We start from the raw sequence: 18,479 nt of genomic DNA, 5'->3' as shown, positions 1-18,479 counted from the left end.
TTCACACGATTTCTGGTTAAGATCTTTTTTTTTTTTTTACATCTTTACTGGAGCATAATTGTTTTACAATGGTGTGTTAGTTTCTGCTTTATCTGGTTAAGATCTTGTCTTTTCATCACTAACTAGTAAGGGTGGGATGGTCTATAATTCCCTCAAATTATAGAAATTGAAGAATTCCCAGGGCTGAGTTTTGGGGGCAGGAGGTGGGGAGCAAGAGGAACAGGGTGTCTGCAAACATTTCAGGTTATTGCAATCCCCTCTCAGTGCGTATCCTACCCTGCTTCCCTATCTCTAATTATTCATCCTATGTCTCCCTGAAAGCATCTTCAGACATTGCTGGAATGACATATTCTTTCAATCTTCCTCTCCAAGGTAAGTCTGCTAGGCCAGCTGTGACTTGTGCTATGCGGGAATGAGATATTTTAGCTACCTCTTCCTAAACTGAAAGGCACATGGGGGACACATGAGAAGCAATGGACACGCTTGTGTCTGCCAACTTACTACATCAGGAAGCACGGGGTAAGACAGCAATGTAAGTAAGTCCCAGCCCTGAAAAGGCATATATGCAGCCCTCGAGCCAAGGCAGGGAATGAAAGCCTGGCCTGCCGCAGCACCCCTGAACCACTTTCATCGTGCAACTCGTCTGCCTGGCTCCCTGCATTTCTCCTAGAAACATGGTAATATCAACAAGCAGACGCCTGCGGGTAGTTGAAACAGAGGACTAACCAGTTCAGGGATTCGCATCATATAAATCTTTGGCAGTTATCATTTGAATGCCTCCAAACTCTAAATCCACCCTCCTTTGCCCTGCTTTGTGAAATGGGAACTGGACCCTGGAAACATTTCTCCTTTGCTAGCTGGTGCAATGTTAGGCTTTGTCAATAGAGGGAGCTGGAGAGACAGGCCGGGCACAGCAGAGGAAGTGGCTTGTCTTCTGGTTCAGGCAGCTTTTCTGCCCGGCGTGTGTCTACCAGCAGCGTGCAGGAGGCCCAGGGGCACCCACTCTTCAGCAAGCATCCTCAATCACCCAGAGGGCTGCAGGCCAGCTCCACCCTGCCGGCGCTCCATGAAACCTCAAGCCACCTGGTGCGGGGGTCCACTGGCTCTGGTCCACCTGTGCCCTCTAGCCAGTGTAGGAGCAAAACACTGCCAGGCTGCTTCTGCAGACCTGCTGCAGCCCACAGCCTCTGGCAAGTTTGTTTACCCCCAGTAGCTTGTGTGTCCTGTGGTGGATACACCTTCAACAAGGTAAGGCTTCATGGGGTGCGGTCTTCTCTAGGCTGCCTTGCTTGTAACCCTCAGGCCCAACCAACAGGCCCCAAGGTACAGCTGTCTCACCCGCGCCCTGGCGGAGGCCCGGGGAAGCCACTCAGATCTGCACCTACGGGGCCAGGGTGTGTCCATTGCAAATGTAAGCACCACCAGCTGTTTTAATGGCTTCATATTTATTTAATAATTAATGAAACTGACCTTTTACCGAGATTGCTCTGCTCCCTCCCCACTCCCCCACTCCCATCTGCTCTTCCCTGCAGCCCTCCCCTCCGTGCTCTCATCGTTAATAACACACCCCTCAGACCCTTCCCCTAATCACACCCCCTCTCTTCTCTGACCATAACGGAAGCTTGTCCCCTCTCCTCCACCAGGACTCCAGACACAAGGATCAGTCTGTACAAGACGTGGCAGTGAAGAGGGTCCGTTCCACCCAGGGACCTACAGGAGGTTCCGGATGCCAAAGGGCCCGGAGAAGTGTGACCCAGCTGGAGGGCACGCCAGGGGTCAGGCCCCACTGCCCTTGAAGCCCCCTGGGGCAGAAGCTGCTTGTTTTACCCACACGCCACAGATCCTGTGGTCCGTGCGCTCTCCAGGCCACATCCACACCATGGTCCTCCACCCTGCTCTGAACTCTGACCCCTCTGCCTGGGCCTCCCCCGCCTGCACTGGGAGCTGTCCTCCAGGAGCCTTGCATCACAGATGACTCTGGCGCCCACCCCGCTGAAGGTCCTCCTCCCTACCTCCAGCCTGAGCCTCCCGCCTCCTCAGCTTCCTGTCCCCACCTCATCGCTCCCCCTGAGCTGGCTTCCAAACACACGCCAACCGTGTCCTTTCCCACTCGAACTGCTTCTGTGAGGTTAACAAACAAGGTATTGATGGTAAGGCCCCAAGAAACTCCGCAGTCCTTATTTTCTCTACTTTACAGTGTCTTCCATGCACTCATTGAAAGGGTTCCAGCCCCTTTCTCATTAGTATAAATCAGGACACATCCAATTCCCGCGTTAATTCTAAGATACTCTGAACGATGGATTAGAGAGAACGGCCAGGATAGGGTAGTGATGGGAGCACAGACTCAGATGGCACCACCTGGCTCCACAGGCATGATGCTGCCACTGACCAGCCGTGAGGCCTTGGGTAAGTTATCTGACCTCACTGTGCCTCAGTTTGCTTATCTGTGCAATGGGAATAATCATAGTTTCTCCCTCATAGGGCTACCATGAGCTTTAAGTGAACTCAAATGTGTAAAGTGCTGGGCATGTAGTAAGCATCTGTAAGAGTTAGCTACTGTCATAACTATTATTGTTATCATCCGAGTGTGAGATAGCTGGATGGCAGCTGTAAAAATGGTTGCTGAGCCTGGACCCCGTTTGTGTGATCCTGTTCTTGGTCTTCAGGTTGTACGGTGGCCTCAGCCCCACGCTTTGTCCTTTCTGTGTTCCATCTCCATTTGCACTTCAGGGCCTAGCATTTGCTAAGTGGAGACTAGACAGATTCACAGAGCTAAAGGCCCTAGTCGTTGGGGCAGCAGGTGGCTTCCCCTCTTTTCTTGCTAGAGCCACACTGAGGTGCTTCTAGGCCTTACGGGGTGAGTGCCAGGTCTCCTCTGAGCCTCTCCTCACCCTCCTGCCTTCAGTAGGCCTCGGCCGCTGCACCTCCAGCACTGGCCTGCCGTCTCTCTGTTCCCATCAGTCTCCCCTGCCTCCGTGTCTGCACTGCTGGTCGGAACCGAGTCTCCTTCCCTGTGTTTCCAGGGCTCAGCCCAGGGCCTGGCACTCAGGAGGGCCTGGCACTCAGGAGGGCCTGGTGAGTAGGTCAGTGCCAGGTGGGCCCTGTGCTTCCAGGAAGGACTAGATGCCTGCATGCCAAGTGTGCCACGGCCGCCTTCAGGACGAGACTGGGGCTGGGGGAGGGTGGGCGGTCTCTCCGTATCCCGGTGAGGGAGCCGGATGCAGAGACCGCAGGGAGGCGGGACTGCTCCTGGGAACCAGAGGCTTCCACCCTCAGGGGGGATCTAGGTGAGGGCCTGGCTGACTTGAAAGCAATTGCCTCAGGGCTTCTCCTTCCTGAAATAGGGCTCTGTGCTTCTAAACGCACCGACTAATCTAGCAAGAATATTTAAAGGCTGAACGTGAGAATCTGCTACAAGGAAATGGGATTCACGCTGAGGGGACAGCTGAGTCCAAGGGGGAGCCACAGATACGGAGTCGGGAAATGCTGGGCCCCGAGACCTCGAGACCTCGGGCTGAGGGGGCCGAAGTGCTGCTATTAGTGGTGGGGACGGAGAGGGCGTGCGAGCAGCTGCCAGTTCCAGGTATGGGTTAGGAACAAGGCGCTGCTCTTTCCTAAGGCTGACACGGCTTAAGGGGAAGCCTGCAACTCAAATGGAGATTCAGATGTTTGGGCGCTGCTTCGTGCTCCCCCCCCGAGCACGCTGTTGGCTGTCTCTCTCCGGGGACAGCACTGCGGGGAGATGGGCACCAGCTTGGGCTTCTTGCCAGTCCCACGGTCCCTTCTGAGCCCCTGCCATGTGACATGGAACCCGGACCCTGGCAGACATGCTGAGGGGGTCCATTAAATACCTGCAGGGTGAGCAGTGGTAAGGGCTCCTGGGAAGGGCACCGCAGGAAGTGGTTACTTAACCCTTGATGGCCTGAGGTTGTGCAAACAAAGCTAGGCGAGATGTTCTTATGTGGGATAGGATCCCTCTTTTAATATTAAAAAGTGAACTTTACGGTGTTTATTACTTACACAATTGGTCATCCCTATAACCTATACTTCTCTAGTTTTTTGAAATAAGACTATAGGGTTTTTGACTTGGGCGACCTAAAAGTCCTGGCCAAGGGCCATAAAGGGTTAAAATAGCATTCAGATGACATCAGCGCAAGGGAGTAGAGTCCCAGAGCCTCCACAAAGCCGAGGTCTAGGCAGCCAGTCTCTTAGGGACACGACTGGCCTCCAGATAGCCAGAGAGAAGAGGCGCTTGGAAATCTCCAGACCTGGTACCAGGATTCTGGGAGCTTGGGGCTCAGACCCCCAAACTCAGAATGTTCAGAAAGCATCTTTGCTGACACTCCCAGGCATTCTTTCCCTCCTTCCCCACCTACCGAACCCTGGAGTCCTGTTGGCAAGACTGGAGTAGGCGTTCCCGCTGGGCGAGGAGGTGGCTGGACTGGAGAGAGGACTGTAGGAGGAGGGGTCGGCCGGGTAGGTGTGGCTCGTTCCAATCCCAAAGGGAGAAGACTGAGTCTTGCTGGACTGGGAGGGGATCGGCTGCAATCGGGATGAAGCACAGAGATGGAGAGCATCAGCAGCAGGTGTCCCCGGTCCACGGCCTGGGCTGGTCACTGCCACCCGCAGCGGCAGTCCCGCCCTGGGCCGATAGCGGCTCCAAAGGCCCGGGATCTTGTGCCGGCCCAAGAACCACAGCACTGGGGCCCTGGATCTTTGGGGCAGGTCTGGTTGACATTCATGCCCAGGGCTACAAGGATCTAGGCCCTCTGCCTTCTGCTTATGGGACCTTGGCAAAGACTCCCTCAGCCCAGAGGACGGCCGTCCTCACAGCGACCACACGGAGCCGCGTGTGTCCCAGCGCTGATGTTCTCACGCACTCCTGGGCCAGGGAAATGCAGGTCCCGAGTGGTGAGGGGCTCGCTCCTGATTGAGGACCTCTGTGCGCCCGCCCCTCCCCCAGGTTCCCCAGGACTTCCCTGAGGCTGCCGGGAGAAAAGGCTGCTGAAACCGGATTCGGCACCATTGCTGGGGACCCAGTTCTCAAAGTACCCTTAGGAGGGCCAGTGCTCCTGGGAGCCCGGCTGCGTTTGGGGTGGTCAGCTGCAGCTCAGAGTGCCGCCCCTTCTCAGAGCTGGGATGCAAAGTAAGCACAGCCCAGGTGCTCTGCACCCTCTGGGCACCTGGGGGCAGAGCCCTCACCGACACCCATACCTGTCCGGGAAAGGGCGGCCGGCTACCCGCCCACGCCACCTGGCTCTGGTTTAGCTGCCGGGAGATCTGGGACATGTTCTGGCTCGTCGAGGAAGAGGACTGGATGTCGTTCACGCCAGGCACGTGCACCACCGAAGAACTGCAAGGGAAGCAAACGCATTCGTCCCGGGGAGACGCCCCAGCTCCACGCGCCCTGTCCCGGGCCACCTCTCCCGGAGCGCACCGCTCTCTCCCACCGGAGCTGTGCATCACTAGATCGAAGGCCCTCAGGGGGAGCCCCCGGCCTTCCTTCTCTCCCCCGGGGCTCCCTCAACCCACCACTGCTGCCTCTTTTTCCCCACAGGGTCTCCCCCTCACTCTCCTCTAGGAAGCCCCAATCCCACCCCTCTGTGTCTCTTGCTTTCAACGGATGATTTCCAGAAGAGAGCAGCTTCTTGGAATAAAAATCAGTCTTGGTGTTAACTTGCTCTCTGTGCTCTGGTTAATTTCTTCCTTTGGGGCACCTATAAAGCTTAAGGATTCAGGAAATAGGCCACAGGCTTCCAGAGAAAAGAGCCTGTCAGTGGAAGCCTGCAGGGTGGGGCCTGGACCTGCCCGCCCCCATCCCAGCGCAAACTGCTGTTTACCTCTTCTGACCCTTCAGTGAATCTTCAGTTGAATCCAACAGAGTCCTTAGTAGACACCCGCTGTGTGTGTCACCCGTGCTCCCTGCCTGTCCTCCCGCAGGCTTAGTCCCTGACCGCTGTCTCTGCCCCTAGGCCTGCGCTGGCTGCACTGCTAGGCACGGCTTCTGTGAGATTTTCCCAGTTCCGCCAGTTATACAACAAGCTCATTACAGATAAAGGAGACCGGGGAAGACTTGCCTTTCATTTCAGGCTCTTCCTCCTGCCTCCCCAGGGCCAGCTCCGCACAGGCAGAGTGCTGGGTGCCCACGAGCGAATCACGTGGGAAGAAGCGGGCTAATCACGGAAGGCCTGGGTGGAGGTGGGTTTTCAGCCAGGTTTTTAAAGAATGGAAGGTTATAGACCAGTAAGACCGGGTACCGTTTCACTAATTGTATTACAATATGTTTTCCATGCTATCCGGTCCCTCTTACAATAAGGAGAACTCAAAGATGACAAGACATTCCTGCACTAACCACGATCAAGGGGAAATTCATTCCCATCCTCCTGAGAGCACTTCCTCACTTAACACAGGACTCCTTTCCCATTCTCCCTCCTGATGAATGTGTGAGCTCAGAGGGCCTTTTCTGATCACTGTTCTCTGGGGCAGGGTGGCCCTCGGTGCCCTCCCAGCACTGACTGGAGAGCTGGCAGTAGCCCTGTGGGTCCAGGGAAAGGTGCCCTGGCTAACGTACGCACAGGGCCCACGGGACCACAGCAGGACTTGGGCTGGGGACGTACTTAGGGATGTGCTGCCACAGCTGTGCCGTTCTGCTGGGGGCTCAGGGTCATTCGTCCCATAGCCCTTCCCACTCAAACCAGCTCAGGCCCTGCAGATTTACAGGAAACTGCCCATCCCACAGGCGTAAAGCCTCATGAGTGCTTTAATTATTATTATTATTTATAAATTTATTTGATTGATTTACTTTTTATTTTTGGTTGCATTGGGTCTTTGTTGCTGCATGAGGGCTTCTCATTGTGGTGGCTTCTCTTGTTGCAGAGCACGGGCTCTAGATCGCAGGCTCAGTAGTTGTGACGCACGGGCTCAGTTGCTCCGTGGCATGTGGGATCTTCCCAGCCCAGGGCTCGAACTCATGTCGCCTGCACTGGCAGGCGGATTCCTAACCACTGCGCCACCAGGGAAGCCCTCTTTAATTAATCCATCCATTCATTCTATAGACCAGTATCTAGTGAGTGCCTCCCCAGTGCCAGGCTCCACATGGGGGCTGGTGTCCCCCCCGGACTCCTTCCTTACACAGCCGTCCAGACACCAGCCTGCCTTCCCTTCTGGTAACCGCCCTCCACCTTGTCCCGCTCTTTTGTTTCTGTGATGACAGTCCACACAGGCACAGCACCTCCAGCTGGACCGTCTCACTCCTCCACTGTGCCCCCCGCACCCCTGCCACCCTGAACTTTCTCCAGGACTCCGCTTCCTCAAGTGCCTCTTCTCCCACAAGTCATCAGTGATGGAGTCCGAACTCCCGGGTGTGGTATTCAAGGTCTCCGAGGTCTCGTTCCGTTTCTCCCAGACTCGAGGCCTCCCCATCTCTCCTGATCCCTGGTGGCTGGGTGCCCGCCCTGGCAGCAGGTGGCCACCTGACTTTTGCTTCTGGGCGGCCCTCCCGCCCCCTGCCACGCTGCCTCGGGCTGTCCCTCCTCACCTCTGGCCTCTGCTCCATCCCTGCTGCCCTCTGTCCGGACGGCAGGGGCTTGCGGGGGAGCAGCAAGTGTTACGAGGACTCGGTGAACACGGGCCTGGGTTGGCACACGGCCTGGCACGGAACTACAAGTGGTCACCGTGTGCTGAGTGCACGAGTAATACAGCAGCAGGGCCGAATCTGGAGCCTTGGCCAGCGCTCAGCAGAGCGGGGTGACCGGCAGTGATGACGGCTCAGGAGCAGCTCGCGGTGGGTTGTCGTCTTGTCCTCCTGTCCCCAGACCAGAGAGTCGCTGCCTGTTCAGAGACTCGGAACAGGTTGCAATCCAGCGAGGCCCAGCTGCACGGCTGGTCAGAGCGACTCCAAGATCTCAGAGGCTGCTGTTCCAGGGCACAGCTGCCGAGCTGCCTGCTGCTTCCCCAGGAGGTCTGTCCACGGACCAGCGTGGAAGCACGAGCCTCATCCCCTTAGAGAGGGCAGCCCCGGCCCGGACCTCTCCCTGGGGTGGCTGGTCCCCCCTGCCCAGTCCCGGTCCCTGCCTGCATCTTATCTGAAAACTCAGCTCTGGCCAAGTCGGCCAGAGGCTGGGCTGAGGAGCCCCATCCTCCTGGGCACGCATTTGAGATGCTTCTCCTAGTGAGTCTGCGGGCATCTGATGCTCACTTGAGTACCCCCACACCCTCCCTGAACGCTGCGGGTCTCTCCTCTAGCCATTCTCCCCAGCCTGTGCTCCTGTTTCCCCGGCAGGCAGCGGAGCCAGGCCTTGCCTCTGGTGGTACTGTCATGGTGGTGTTGTCACAGCTTCCTCTGTGACCTACAAGAGGTCCCTGATGCTAAGAACCAAGCTGTGGGAAGGCCAGACATCCTGCCTGTACCTCCCATGAGTGGCCCCTTAGGCTGAGACCCCAGGCATGATGGGCCAAGGTGTCCTCTTCCCCTTGGAGTTGGCCATGGCCTCAGAACCTGCTGCCTTGTCAGGTGTCCCCAGCTCTGCGCCATCTGAGTCCTGGCTAGAGGCCACCTCACTCCCTTCTCCCCGGCAGGCACTGCTACACAACGCAGTGGCTGGCACCTTTCACATCTGATGTAGAGTTAACTGACACCATCACTTACGGTGACTCACCTAGGGCTCACAGGGCAGAACCGGAGCCACCGGACTCCTGAGCCTGGCCCGGGCATGTGGAGGCGTAAGCACGAAGTGAGGTTTGCAGTATTTGTTGCACGCAGAGCCAAGCTCTGAGACCCAGGGCTTCACTGGGTAGGGGGGCCTCTTCCTCCCCTCTTGCCCCGCTGCCCGCCCCCACCAGGTACCTGAAGGCCTTTCCCGAGTGTCCCGGGGGAAACGGGCTGCCTTGGGAGTAGATCTGCTGAGTTCCTGCTGCAGAAGCCGAGCTCATCATCTTCTTCTCCGCTGGGAAAAGCAGAGCAAGGGTCACATTGGAGGAGTTCCTGCCCTGCAGACCCCAGGGCAGGGAGCCCCGAGCACAGATGCAGGGGTGGCGGGCACCAGCAGGAGGGCACAGGCCCTGGGCGGCCCAGCCCATCCCCATGCGGCCCGCCCCGCCCTGATCTCTGCAGCTGCTCTTGCGGGCCCCCGGCTGTTCCCTGAAGCCTCAGCTGGGCCACAAGCTGTAAGGCAGGCTCTTTCCGAGAGTCGGGAAGATGAAAAGAACTAAAGAGGGTTCTTCCTCACACAGTATTTTACGGAGTTCTTCTCACCTGGGGTGGGTATGATGCCTCTCATTTTTTTTTTTTTAAGATTTTTTTGATGTGGACCATTTTCTTAAAAAAGTCCTTTTTGAATTTGTTACAATATTGCTTCTGTGTTATGTTTTGGTTTCTTGGCCACAAGGCATGTGGGATCTTTTTATTATTATTATTATATGTTTGTGCTTTTTTTGGGGGGGGCTGCACTGGGTCTTCATTGCTGTACACGGGCTTTCTCTAGTTGCGGCAAGCGGGGGCCACTCTTCGTTGCGGTGCGCGGGCTTCTCATTGCGGTGGCTTCTCTTGTTGCAGAGCACAGGCTCTAGAGCGCAGGCTCAGTTGTTCCACAGCATGTGGGATCTTCCCGGCCCAGGGATCGAACCCGTGTCCCCTGAACTGGCAGGCGGATTCTTAACCACTGGACCACAAGGGAAGTCTGCCATGTGGGATCTTAGCTCCCCGACCAGGGATCGAACCTGCACCCCCTGCACTGGAAGGCGAAGACCTAACCCCTGGACCGCTAAGGAATCCCCGATATCTCTCATTTTATGCGTGAGAAGGTGCAGAGCCATGATTATGAGGACAGGCTCTAACATCCAGCTCTGCCCTATTTATCTGGGGTGTGGCCTTGGACATGTTATTTAACCTCCTCCTGTCTCCGTTTCCCCGAGTGAAAGATGGTGATAATAATAGCAGCTTCCTCATAGGGCTGTGGTGGGAAGTCAATGAGTTAGCATAAGTTAAGTGCTTAAAACAGGGGCCAGTATCAGAGCCAACAGCATTTAAATGTTTGCTATCACTTGCTAGTGTGGAAACTGAGGCTCAGTTTGTCCAAGCTCACGAGCCAGTGAAGGAGGACTCAGGGCTTGAATCCAAGTCCAGCACTCCTCCCACTGGCCCAGAACCCTGCCTGACCCCGCTGCCCTAACCCAGCAGGTGCTCCCGCTAACCTGGAGCAGCCCCGACTTGCGTTCCTTCCCCTTCCACGAGGGTTTCTTTGAGAGGCCAAGCTCCTCATACAAGTGAGAACACTCAGGCCCATCCAAGATGCGTAATAGTGGATGCTTCTCTGCCACCGTGGAGCGCTAGGTAGAAAGCTCAGCTCAGCAGTCTCTCCCACAGAGAGAGGCTGAAGAAATGGGCTCAAATCCCAGCTGGGCTGTGAGATCTTAACACGAGGAAGAGGGCGGTAGTTTGAGAAACAGGAGTGGGAACGGGAGCCTTCTCACTCCCTCTGGTAATTGAGGGGTCCAGGGCTCTCCGAAGCACCCTCCCAATTTCCCTAGAACCTCAAAATCCCTACGCGTCTTATTCCTATAGACCCTAACATCCCTGCTTGCAACAAGATCTTGGAATAAAGGATATAAAGGCAATTATTTTACGCCTGGACAGACCCCACGTCTGCACCTGTCTCTGGTTGCTGGTGGGGGGATGGGCGGAGCGGGTGGATCCTCCCTTGAGTGAGCGTGAGAAGTGATGGACGCTCGGGCTCACAGGCTTGGGGCCCAGAGAGCTGGCTTCAGGGGCCACGTGACAAATCGCCCACACGTGTCAACAAACCTCTGTGACGTTTGGAGAAACCGGAGGCACTGAGCAGTTTTCCTGGTCCATTTTCTTTTGCTGCAGTGACGGGGTGCTCATTGGGAAATCCTTACAGGATGGAAAGAGATCAGACTCGGGTGTGTATTGCTAACCCGATCATAAGGCCTTGAATCTTGGAAAGAAAGAGATGAGGCTAAAAGCTGCATGAGTTAGGCAGACTTCTGGACTTCTCTTGACTATAAACAAGCCACTTTTTCTCATGTATTTAAGGTTTTTTGGTGGTTGGTTAAATAAGAAACATTGTTTTTCTAAATGCTCCAGGACATCTGTGGGGTACAAAATTACATCTATCTATCTATCTATCACTTAATATATATACACATAAAATTATTCAATATTCCATATCTTTATTATTTTGATCTACATGATTTGCTAGAGATGAAGAAAGGCATATTGAAATCTTCTGCTGTCATCTGGCTTTGTCAGGATCTCTTGTGTTTCAAACTATTTTTGGATTTCACATTTCATTGTTCATGACATTTATATCTTCATTTTAGGTTCCATCTTTTTTTTTTTTTTTTTGCGGTACGCGGGCCATGGCCCACGGGCCCAGCCGCTCCGCGGCATGTGGGATCTTCCTGGACCGGGGCACGAACCCGTGTCCCCTGCATCGGCAGGCGGACTCTCAACCACTGCGCCACCAGGGAAGCCCTAGGTTCCATCTTTTACCTGTATACAATAGGCTTCTTTCTCTGCTTTCCTCCTTGGTTTTGGAGAGCATCATCACCACCCGCTCTTTCCGGTTCCATACTTTCATTTCATCTTGTTTTGGTTGTATCACATTTTGGCACCATACTATTCAAGAACTATCCGTCAGAAGCCCTTGAGCATCAACTTATTTCATTACTCGTGCTATTCATATTTTCTTGCTCTCTCTCTTTATTTTTCTCCTGAGTGTTTTGCAAGTTGCTAAAAATTTCCTTGTCTTTTCTTGGAAGTGGTTTGGAGGCAAGACCTCTTTCCTTCCATCTTTTTTTTTTTTTTTCATCCATTAGTGGTTATGTTTAAACATACTTGAAGTTATATGTCAGAGATAAAATAGTATAGACTGATGAGAAATGTCTGTTTCTAGTCCCCTGATCCAAAGTACGTATCTTTGCTGAATTCACTCTGGTTTTTATTTTTACATATCTTTTTTATCTTCTAACAATGTTATATTAATTCCAGGTGTCACTAGTTTCACTTTTTCATCGCTACTTCTTTTCCAACCTATCACTTCCATTCTTGTGTTCCATATTTTGATTCATTTCACAAAAAGCACAGTCTTCTGCAAGTAATTTTTTTCCAGGAAGTATAAGTAGATGGTGAATGTCCGAGAAGGTCTTTCTGTTGCTTTTTCATATAGGAAAGCAGCTTGGTTGGTGGAAATACTCTTGGATGACATATTTTCCTTCCCTTCTTTTTCCTTATCTGTTAATTTTTTTTCTATTTTGTCATCTTTATGGGAAAAGGTCTATGTTTGTATAATATTAAAATTTCAAGTGGGTTTCCCAGAAATGCTGTGGGTATCTGACCAAATAGTTCAGGCTTATCTGAGAGGAAGAGGAACTTCTGCTATTGTTTCCTCTTGCTGGATGAAATTACGTTTCTCTGTAAAAGTCGAGGAAATACCGCTGTGGGCGGGCGGCATATCTGGAGGGCCGGTGGGAAGCACCAGAGGGGAGCCTCCCCGTCATGCTAACAGGTCTGTTCTCTGTTGCTGTTCTCAGCTCAGGCAGCTCCAGCACGCTCCCTACTTTCCTAGCATCTGGCTCACAGCCACGTGGGCACGAGGGCTGGGGTCTTCCACTACAGGTGCTGGCAGCAGGAGGCCTGAGATCTGCTCTCTCCCAGCTGCCCGGGGCCTCTCTGTTCCTCCCTGTGGCCCGTGCTGACCCCAGTTCCTTAGCCCTAGGAGGACGCTAATGGGGGTCCCTTCCCATTACCGCGTTCCCCACGCTTCCATGGCGTGAGTCGGCCGGTTTCTCCCTTCAGCTGATCCCGATTACACTGTATCTCACAGATCACATGAAAATGGAATCTTTTCCCCGAATTTTGGAACTGACAAAGACATTTCCAAGTTTTATATGTGGCTGATCTTAGCGGCAGTCTGAGTGGGCGAGTGAGGCAGCTGCCCACGTGGGTTCCACGTGACACCTGAACTTTGAACAGCACCATTTTCTTTTTTTCAAAAATTTTATACCTTTTTATTATTTATTTATTTATTTTTGGCCGCCCCTCGCAGCATGTGGGATCTTAGCTCCCCGACCAGGGATTGAACCCGAGTCCCCTGCAGTGCAGGCACAGAGTCGTAACCACTGGACCGCCGGCGAAGTCCCAAGAATGGCGCCATTTTCTCTAACTGCAGTGCTAACACAGGTGAGCACCCCAGTGACCACCATGAAGGATGCGCCGTGGAACACCCATACGATGGAACACCACGCAGGCGGTAAATACGATTCAGACCATTTAATAATCTAGAAAGACGTTCATAATAAATTGTCATGTGAAAAAGTAAGCTACCGAACAGCAGGAGCTTGATTTTGTATATAAAAAGATTTCACATGTGCAGAAAAAGACAAAAAGGACGACTTTTAAAAAGTTAAAAAAGATTAAATCTGGGTGGTAGGATACTGGATAATTTTTATTTTCCTCTTTACTGCATATTTTTATTTTAAAATTCGGTCCTCTCTGTATTAGAGATTAAGTTGAGATTCTTTTTTTTTAATAAATTTATTTATTTTTGGCTGTGTTGGGTCTTCGTTGCTGCGCGCGGGCTTTCTCTAGTTGTGGCGAGCGGGGGCTACTCTTGGTTGCAGTGCGCTCACTGCGGTGGCTTCTCTTGTTGCAGAGCACGGGCTCTAGGTGCGCAGGCTTCAGTGGTTGTGGCACGTGGGCTCAATAGCTGTGGCTCACGGGCTCTAGAGCGCAGGCTCAGTAGTTGTGGCGCACGGGCTTAGTTGCTCCACAGCATGTGGGATCTTCCCGGACTGGGGCTCAAACCCGTGCCCCCTGTATTGGCAGGCGGATTCTTAACCACTGCACCGCCAGGTAAGTCCCAAGATATACTTGTTTTTTATAGGGACATGTCTTTGTCTTGACAAAACTAAATTCTACCATGATTAATAGAGCTCATTTATTCCAATTCCTCAAATTTTGAAGATGAGATGTCAGAGGCTCCAGGTTGGTTGCCCCAGGTAACGGGTAAATGAGAGGCGAGGCCAGGAGTAGAGAGGATCCACTGGAACCCCTGTATTTGGTGCTACTTTTCTACCCTATAGAAGTCGCTGTAAATTCACCCTCAAGGGTGGCTGCCTCCAAATGGCTGGACAGCAACTATAAACCCCACAATCTCACGACCTCAGCATCCTTTGGAAACTTACATGCACTGATTCCTGCAAACATCTCGGCAAACCGCGGATCTCTTTCCTGGGAAAAGATTGAGTCTGCCTTTTCCACAGACTTCCCGGCCTCGTGAACCCCGGCTGGTAGGTTGGAGACAGGAACCTGTTTGCACATGAAAACACAAGAGCATCCTGCATGTGAGGGGCAGAGCAAACGCTCCCAGAGGTCACCTGTTTGCCTCCACCAGATCCCCCTCCCTCAGAATTGCTGGCGTTTCAGCCTTCGGTGTTGTGTAGGGCAGGAGCTTTTCTGTACAGGAAAGCCAAGAACAGACGGGCGGGGGTGTGAACGAGAGGTCACAGAAAGGTCACTGGAGTCCCACTGATCACTTGGAGAGAGATAAATAAAAATAATCAACCTAGTCTAAATATCGGGAAAAGTGAACATAAAGTTTAATTGGAGAGAGAGGCCAAATACCAACACAAGCTGCAGTTTCTCCCGCAGTGGGGCCTGGGGAGATGGGAGAAGGAAAGGGGACAGGGCAGTGAAGTGGGAGACACAGGCTGTGACCGGAGAAGTGTGCTGAGAACAGAGCGGCTCAGACTAAAGGCGGGAGAAGCAGCGAGGAGGCTGCAGGGCTGACACAGTTCAAAGCCGTGCTGGCTTAGGGTTCGGGTTCGGGTTAGGGTTAGGGTTAGGGTTAGTTCCCACACAGCCTCTGCATCTCAGTACCAGTAAGTCCCCTACATACGAACGAGTTCTGTTCCGAGAGCATGTTCTTAAGTCCAATTTGTTTGTAAGTCCAACAAAGTTAGCCTAGGTCCCCAACTAACACAATCGGCTCTATAGTACTGTACTGTAATAGGTTTATCATACTTTTCACACAAATACTACATAAAAAACAAAACATAAAGAAGACCTTTTTAACCTTACAGTACAGTACCTTGAAAAGTACAGTAGTACCAGCTACATCACTGCTGCTTTTACGCTTGCTTCCGGACATCCTGGGCTTGAAATAAAGATACTGTACTACTGTACTCTCTACAGTACTGTAAAGTACACAAAAGCACAGTCACTTGTAGGGGACGCACGCATGTGACAATGTACGCCAGACACGTGAGCTAACTTCCGTGACTGGACGTGCGAATGCACGTTCGCATCTTTGAAAGCTCGCAGCTTGACGGTTCGTATGTAGGGCACTTACTGTGCTGGCTGACCGCGTCTCCTAGCGCTTCCTGTCTTACACTCTTCATGGCTCGGCTCGGCTCTGCATGGAAGAGTCACAGCCGACCCCCCGCCCCACTCCGGGGACCAAAATGCTTTTTGCAGGGTGGGTAGAGGGAGAGACAGCACCTCTTGAGCGGAGGGGCTCAAGCTAAGGATTGGATTTAGTCCGCAGTCCTTTGGTTGGAGACAGTTCCAACTGGGAACGCGCTTTCCAGAAATTCACCTGCGGTAAGTCGTAGGATGACAACCCGTCTCTCTGGTGCACCTCCAATTCCGCCTGCTGCTGCTGAAGCTGCCTGGGAAACAAGGAGTCAGCAGTCACGAAGACCAGAAGTGGTGCTGACGGGGCGGAGCCACAGCTGTCCCCGCTCCCCAAGGGCACAGACGGCAGCGCCCGATGGATCTCTACGCTGTTCTCGGTTATGACTGATTTCATTATTTTTATGTCCCAAATCAAGACCCCAAGCCTTGCCTTTCAAGTGTAGGCCGCCAATATTTAGGAAATAAGTTTTGATTTATGACTTCGTTTTATGCAGGGTAAAAGACACCAACATTAAAAGAGAAAAACATTTAAGGCAAAATTCAGAAAAGCCCAACGATGCTGTTGGCTTCAGCCAATGCTTGTTTCCCTGTAAGCTGGTAGGAGGTGACATCATCCCATCCAAGTCTCACGCTAAATTTTCACAGTGGTTACTTTACCCCACATTAAAATGAAGAGATGGAAGTCAAAAGAGGCCAAGCGGTTGTCCCAGTTGGCTGACCAGCAAGTGGCTGTGACACGACAGAGCCAGGATCTGACCTCACGCGTCTGACCCGGCTTGCTCTGCTCTCTGCACGGTACTGGGCTGCTTGACTTGGGAAACCAAAAGACTACTTAGACGGCATGGTTGCTTGACGTTTTAAAGTATGGAAACTGGGTTACTTTCAAGGCACAGTGAGTCCTGCAGCTCAGAGCCTAAAAAAGGGGCAGGATGACCCTTAAACACCAACAAGGATGTCAGACAAAAACTTACTGGCAAATTACTGACAAAAATCAGTCCCCCACCCTTGCCCGTGCATCAATTTAAAGGACATGAACAGACCATTCGAGCATAAACAAATATGTAATATGCAATATGTATACATATAACATGTATATACATATAACGAGCAAGTAATTAGGGAAATATTTTCACCACTAAAATAAACAAAATAAGTGCAAATTAAAATAACCTCGAAGTATAATTTTTCACCTACTAAGTTAGTAAAAACATGCTTAGTGTGGTGGCTGGGTGTTGAAACCACTCAGCTCACACTCTGTAGGAGAAGCGTGTGTGGACGCAATCTTCTTGGAAAGCAGTACGGCGACCCCATTAGGAGGTACGGCCAGGGTCACGCCCTTCCCTTCCAGGTGGCCCCCCTGCTGCTGGGGTTTCTGCTAAGGAAATGATTCAGGGGCAGGAAACAAGAGCTATCCACGTAAAGCTGGCTATAATAGGGGAGTGGCTTGGTAAACGTATATTAATTTGCTGAGGAAATCCTCCACGGTCACCAGCAGTGGCCACTGTGAAGACCACCTGGAAACACCAGAAGGTGTGATAAGAGTGTGTGGAAAAGTTCAGCACGAAATGTTACGGACGCTATGATTATGGCTACAAACGTTATGTCCTACGTGGGTGAACAAGATTTGGGACATGGAAAAAAATATCTTAAGTGCTTGCATTAATTGGACAGATTTTCGTTTTCACTATTTCACTATTTTAAGGCAAGGATGATCTTAGGGGGTACCTTTGTACATTTTTGGACATCAAGCTTTTCTCATCCCTGGCCACGCCCTGGACAGGGAGGTAGCAGGACCCCTGGAGGGACAGCTCACATATTCCCCCCGCCTTCACTCAGGGTGTGCGGTGCACGGAGAGCTCACTAGACACTCCACGGGGAGGAACGGAGGGGTGGGCTGGTGTGGATCGGCTCAGTCAGGGGAGCAGGTCCCTGCAGAGGGGCCACCGCGAGCTCGCAGTGGGATAACTGCAACCTCAATCAGCAGGATCTGGAGGGCCCCCCTCTGAGGAGCGGTGTAGTTGGGCCACGGGGAGGGCAAAGACGCCGGCATCCACTGTGCATTTGCCCCAGCCCTCTGCTACGGCTCTGCACTCACGCAACTCACATTAGCCTCACCGTGAGCTAACCCTTGAGGTAGATGTTTTAGAAACTCCCTTTACAAGTGGGGAAACTGAGGCCCAGAGAGGCTACCGGGCTGCAGAGACTGGATGGCGCTCTTGGAAGGGGTGATCAAAGAGGGTGTAGGGAAGGGGTTACTTGGCGGGTGTGGGACGGTGGTAAGGGAGACTCGGCTTGGATACTGAAGAACCCCTGGGCTGGCAGCAGTGGGGGGAAGCCCAACTTCCCCCCGGGCTGAAGGGGCAGGGGGAGCCGGCAGGGAGCAGCTGCCTGATGACGGATGCAGCCTCCGCTCGCCTTGGGAGGTGGCCGGCCTCCTCTCACCCCACTGTCTGCAGCCTGTCCCTCCATTGGCCGGACAACTGGAAACGCTCTCGTTCCTGTCCATAGAGTTAACGTTGGCCCTTCCCGGGCACATAACAGGGCAGAGTGTGGAAACAAGGTCTCAAAGGGCAAACACGAACATCAACACAACCGCCAGGCTGGTAGGTGGTGAAGACTGAGAACAAAGAGACTTTCTAACACCAAGTGCGGAAGCATTCCTTTTCCTGACTATTCTCAGCAACTAGGAACGGAATGAACAGAGGGGATCTGGTCCCCAGCTCCCCAGCTGGAGCAGTCCCTAGTATTGATACATCATCTCAGATGGGCCACTGGCCAGTCTCTGCCCAACTGCCACTGTCCTGGGGAGCTTGCTACTCCATTTGTAGACAGAAACAATATAAAAAGTCTGTCCCCAAAACAGCCCAAATCTACCTTCCTACAACTCCCAGTTTGAGTTCTAATTCTGCCCTGGAGAAACACAAAATAACTTGAATTGTGCTTCTCAACTCTTTTTCTCAGCATTCAGAGATGTACGGTCCGAACACTATTCACTCCTCCAGCCGTGCCTTTCACTTGGTGCCCCTGGCGTGTGTGTCCCCTG

General features: G+C 52.8%; 1 protein-coding gene across 1 annotated transcript in view; it reads right to left on the bottom strand.

Moving 5' to 3' along the window:
* ARNT2 (aryl hydrocarbon receptor nuclear translocator 2) overlaps positions 1-18,479 on the bottom strand; it is a 195,324-nt gene that overhangs the window by 9,318 nt on the left and 167,527 nt on the right. The window contains exons 13-17 of the mRNA XM_060120677.1: positions 15,618-15,690; positions 14,206-14,329; positions 8,846-8,945; positions 5,215-5,353; positions 4,377-4,542 (exon numbers count right to left, since the gene is read on the bottom strand). Coding sequence (XP_059976660.1) covers positions 4,377-4,542; positions 5,215-5,353; positions 8,846-8,945; positions 14,206-14,329; positions 15,618-15,690 — 602 coding nt within the window. The remainder of the gene's footprint in view (positions 1-4,376; positions 4,543-5,214; positions 5,354-8,845; positions 8,946-14,205; positions 14,330-15,617; positions 15,691-18,479) is intronic.

Source organism: Lagenorhynchus albirostris, chromosome 1 (genome assembly GCF_949774975.1).
Source record: "Lagenorhynchus albirostris chromosome 1, mLagAlb1.1, whole genome shotgun sequence".
Lineage (NCBI taxonomy): Eukaryota > Metazoa > Chordata > Mammalia > Artiodactyla > Delphinidae > Lagenorhynchus > Lagenorhynchus albirostris.
This window is presented reverse-complemented; position numbering and strand designations above follow the sequence as displayed.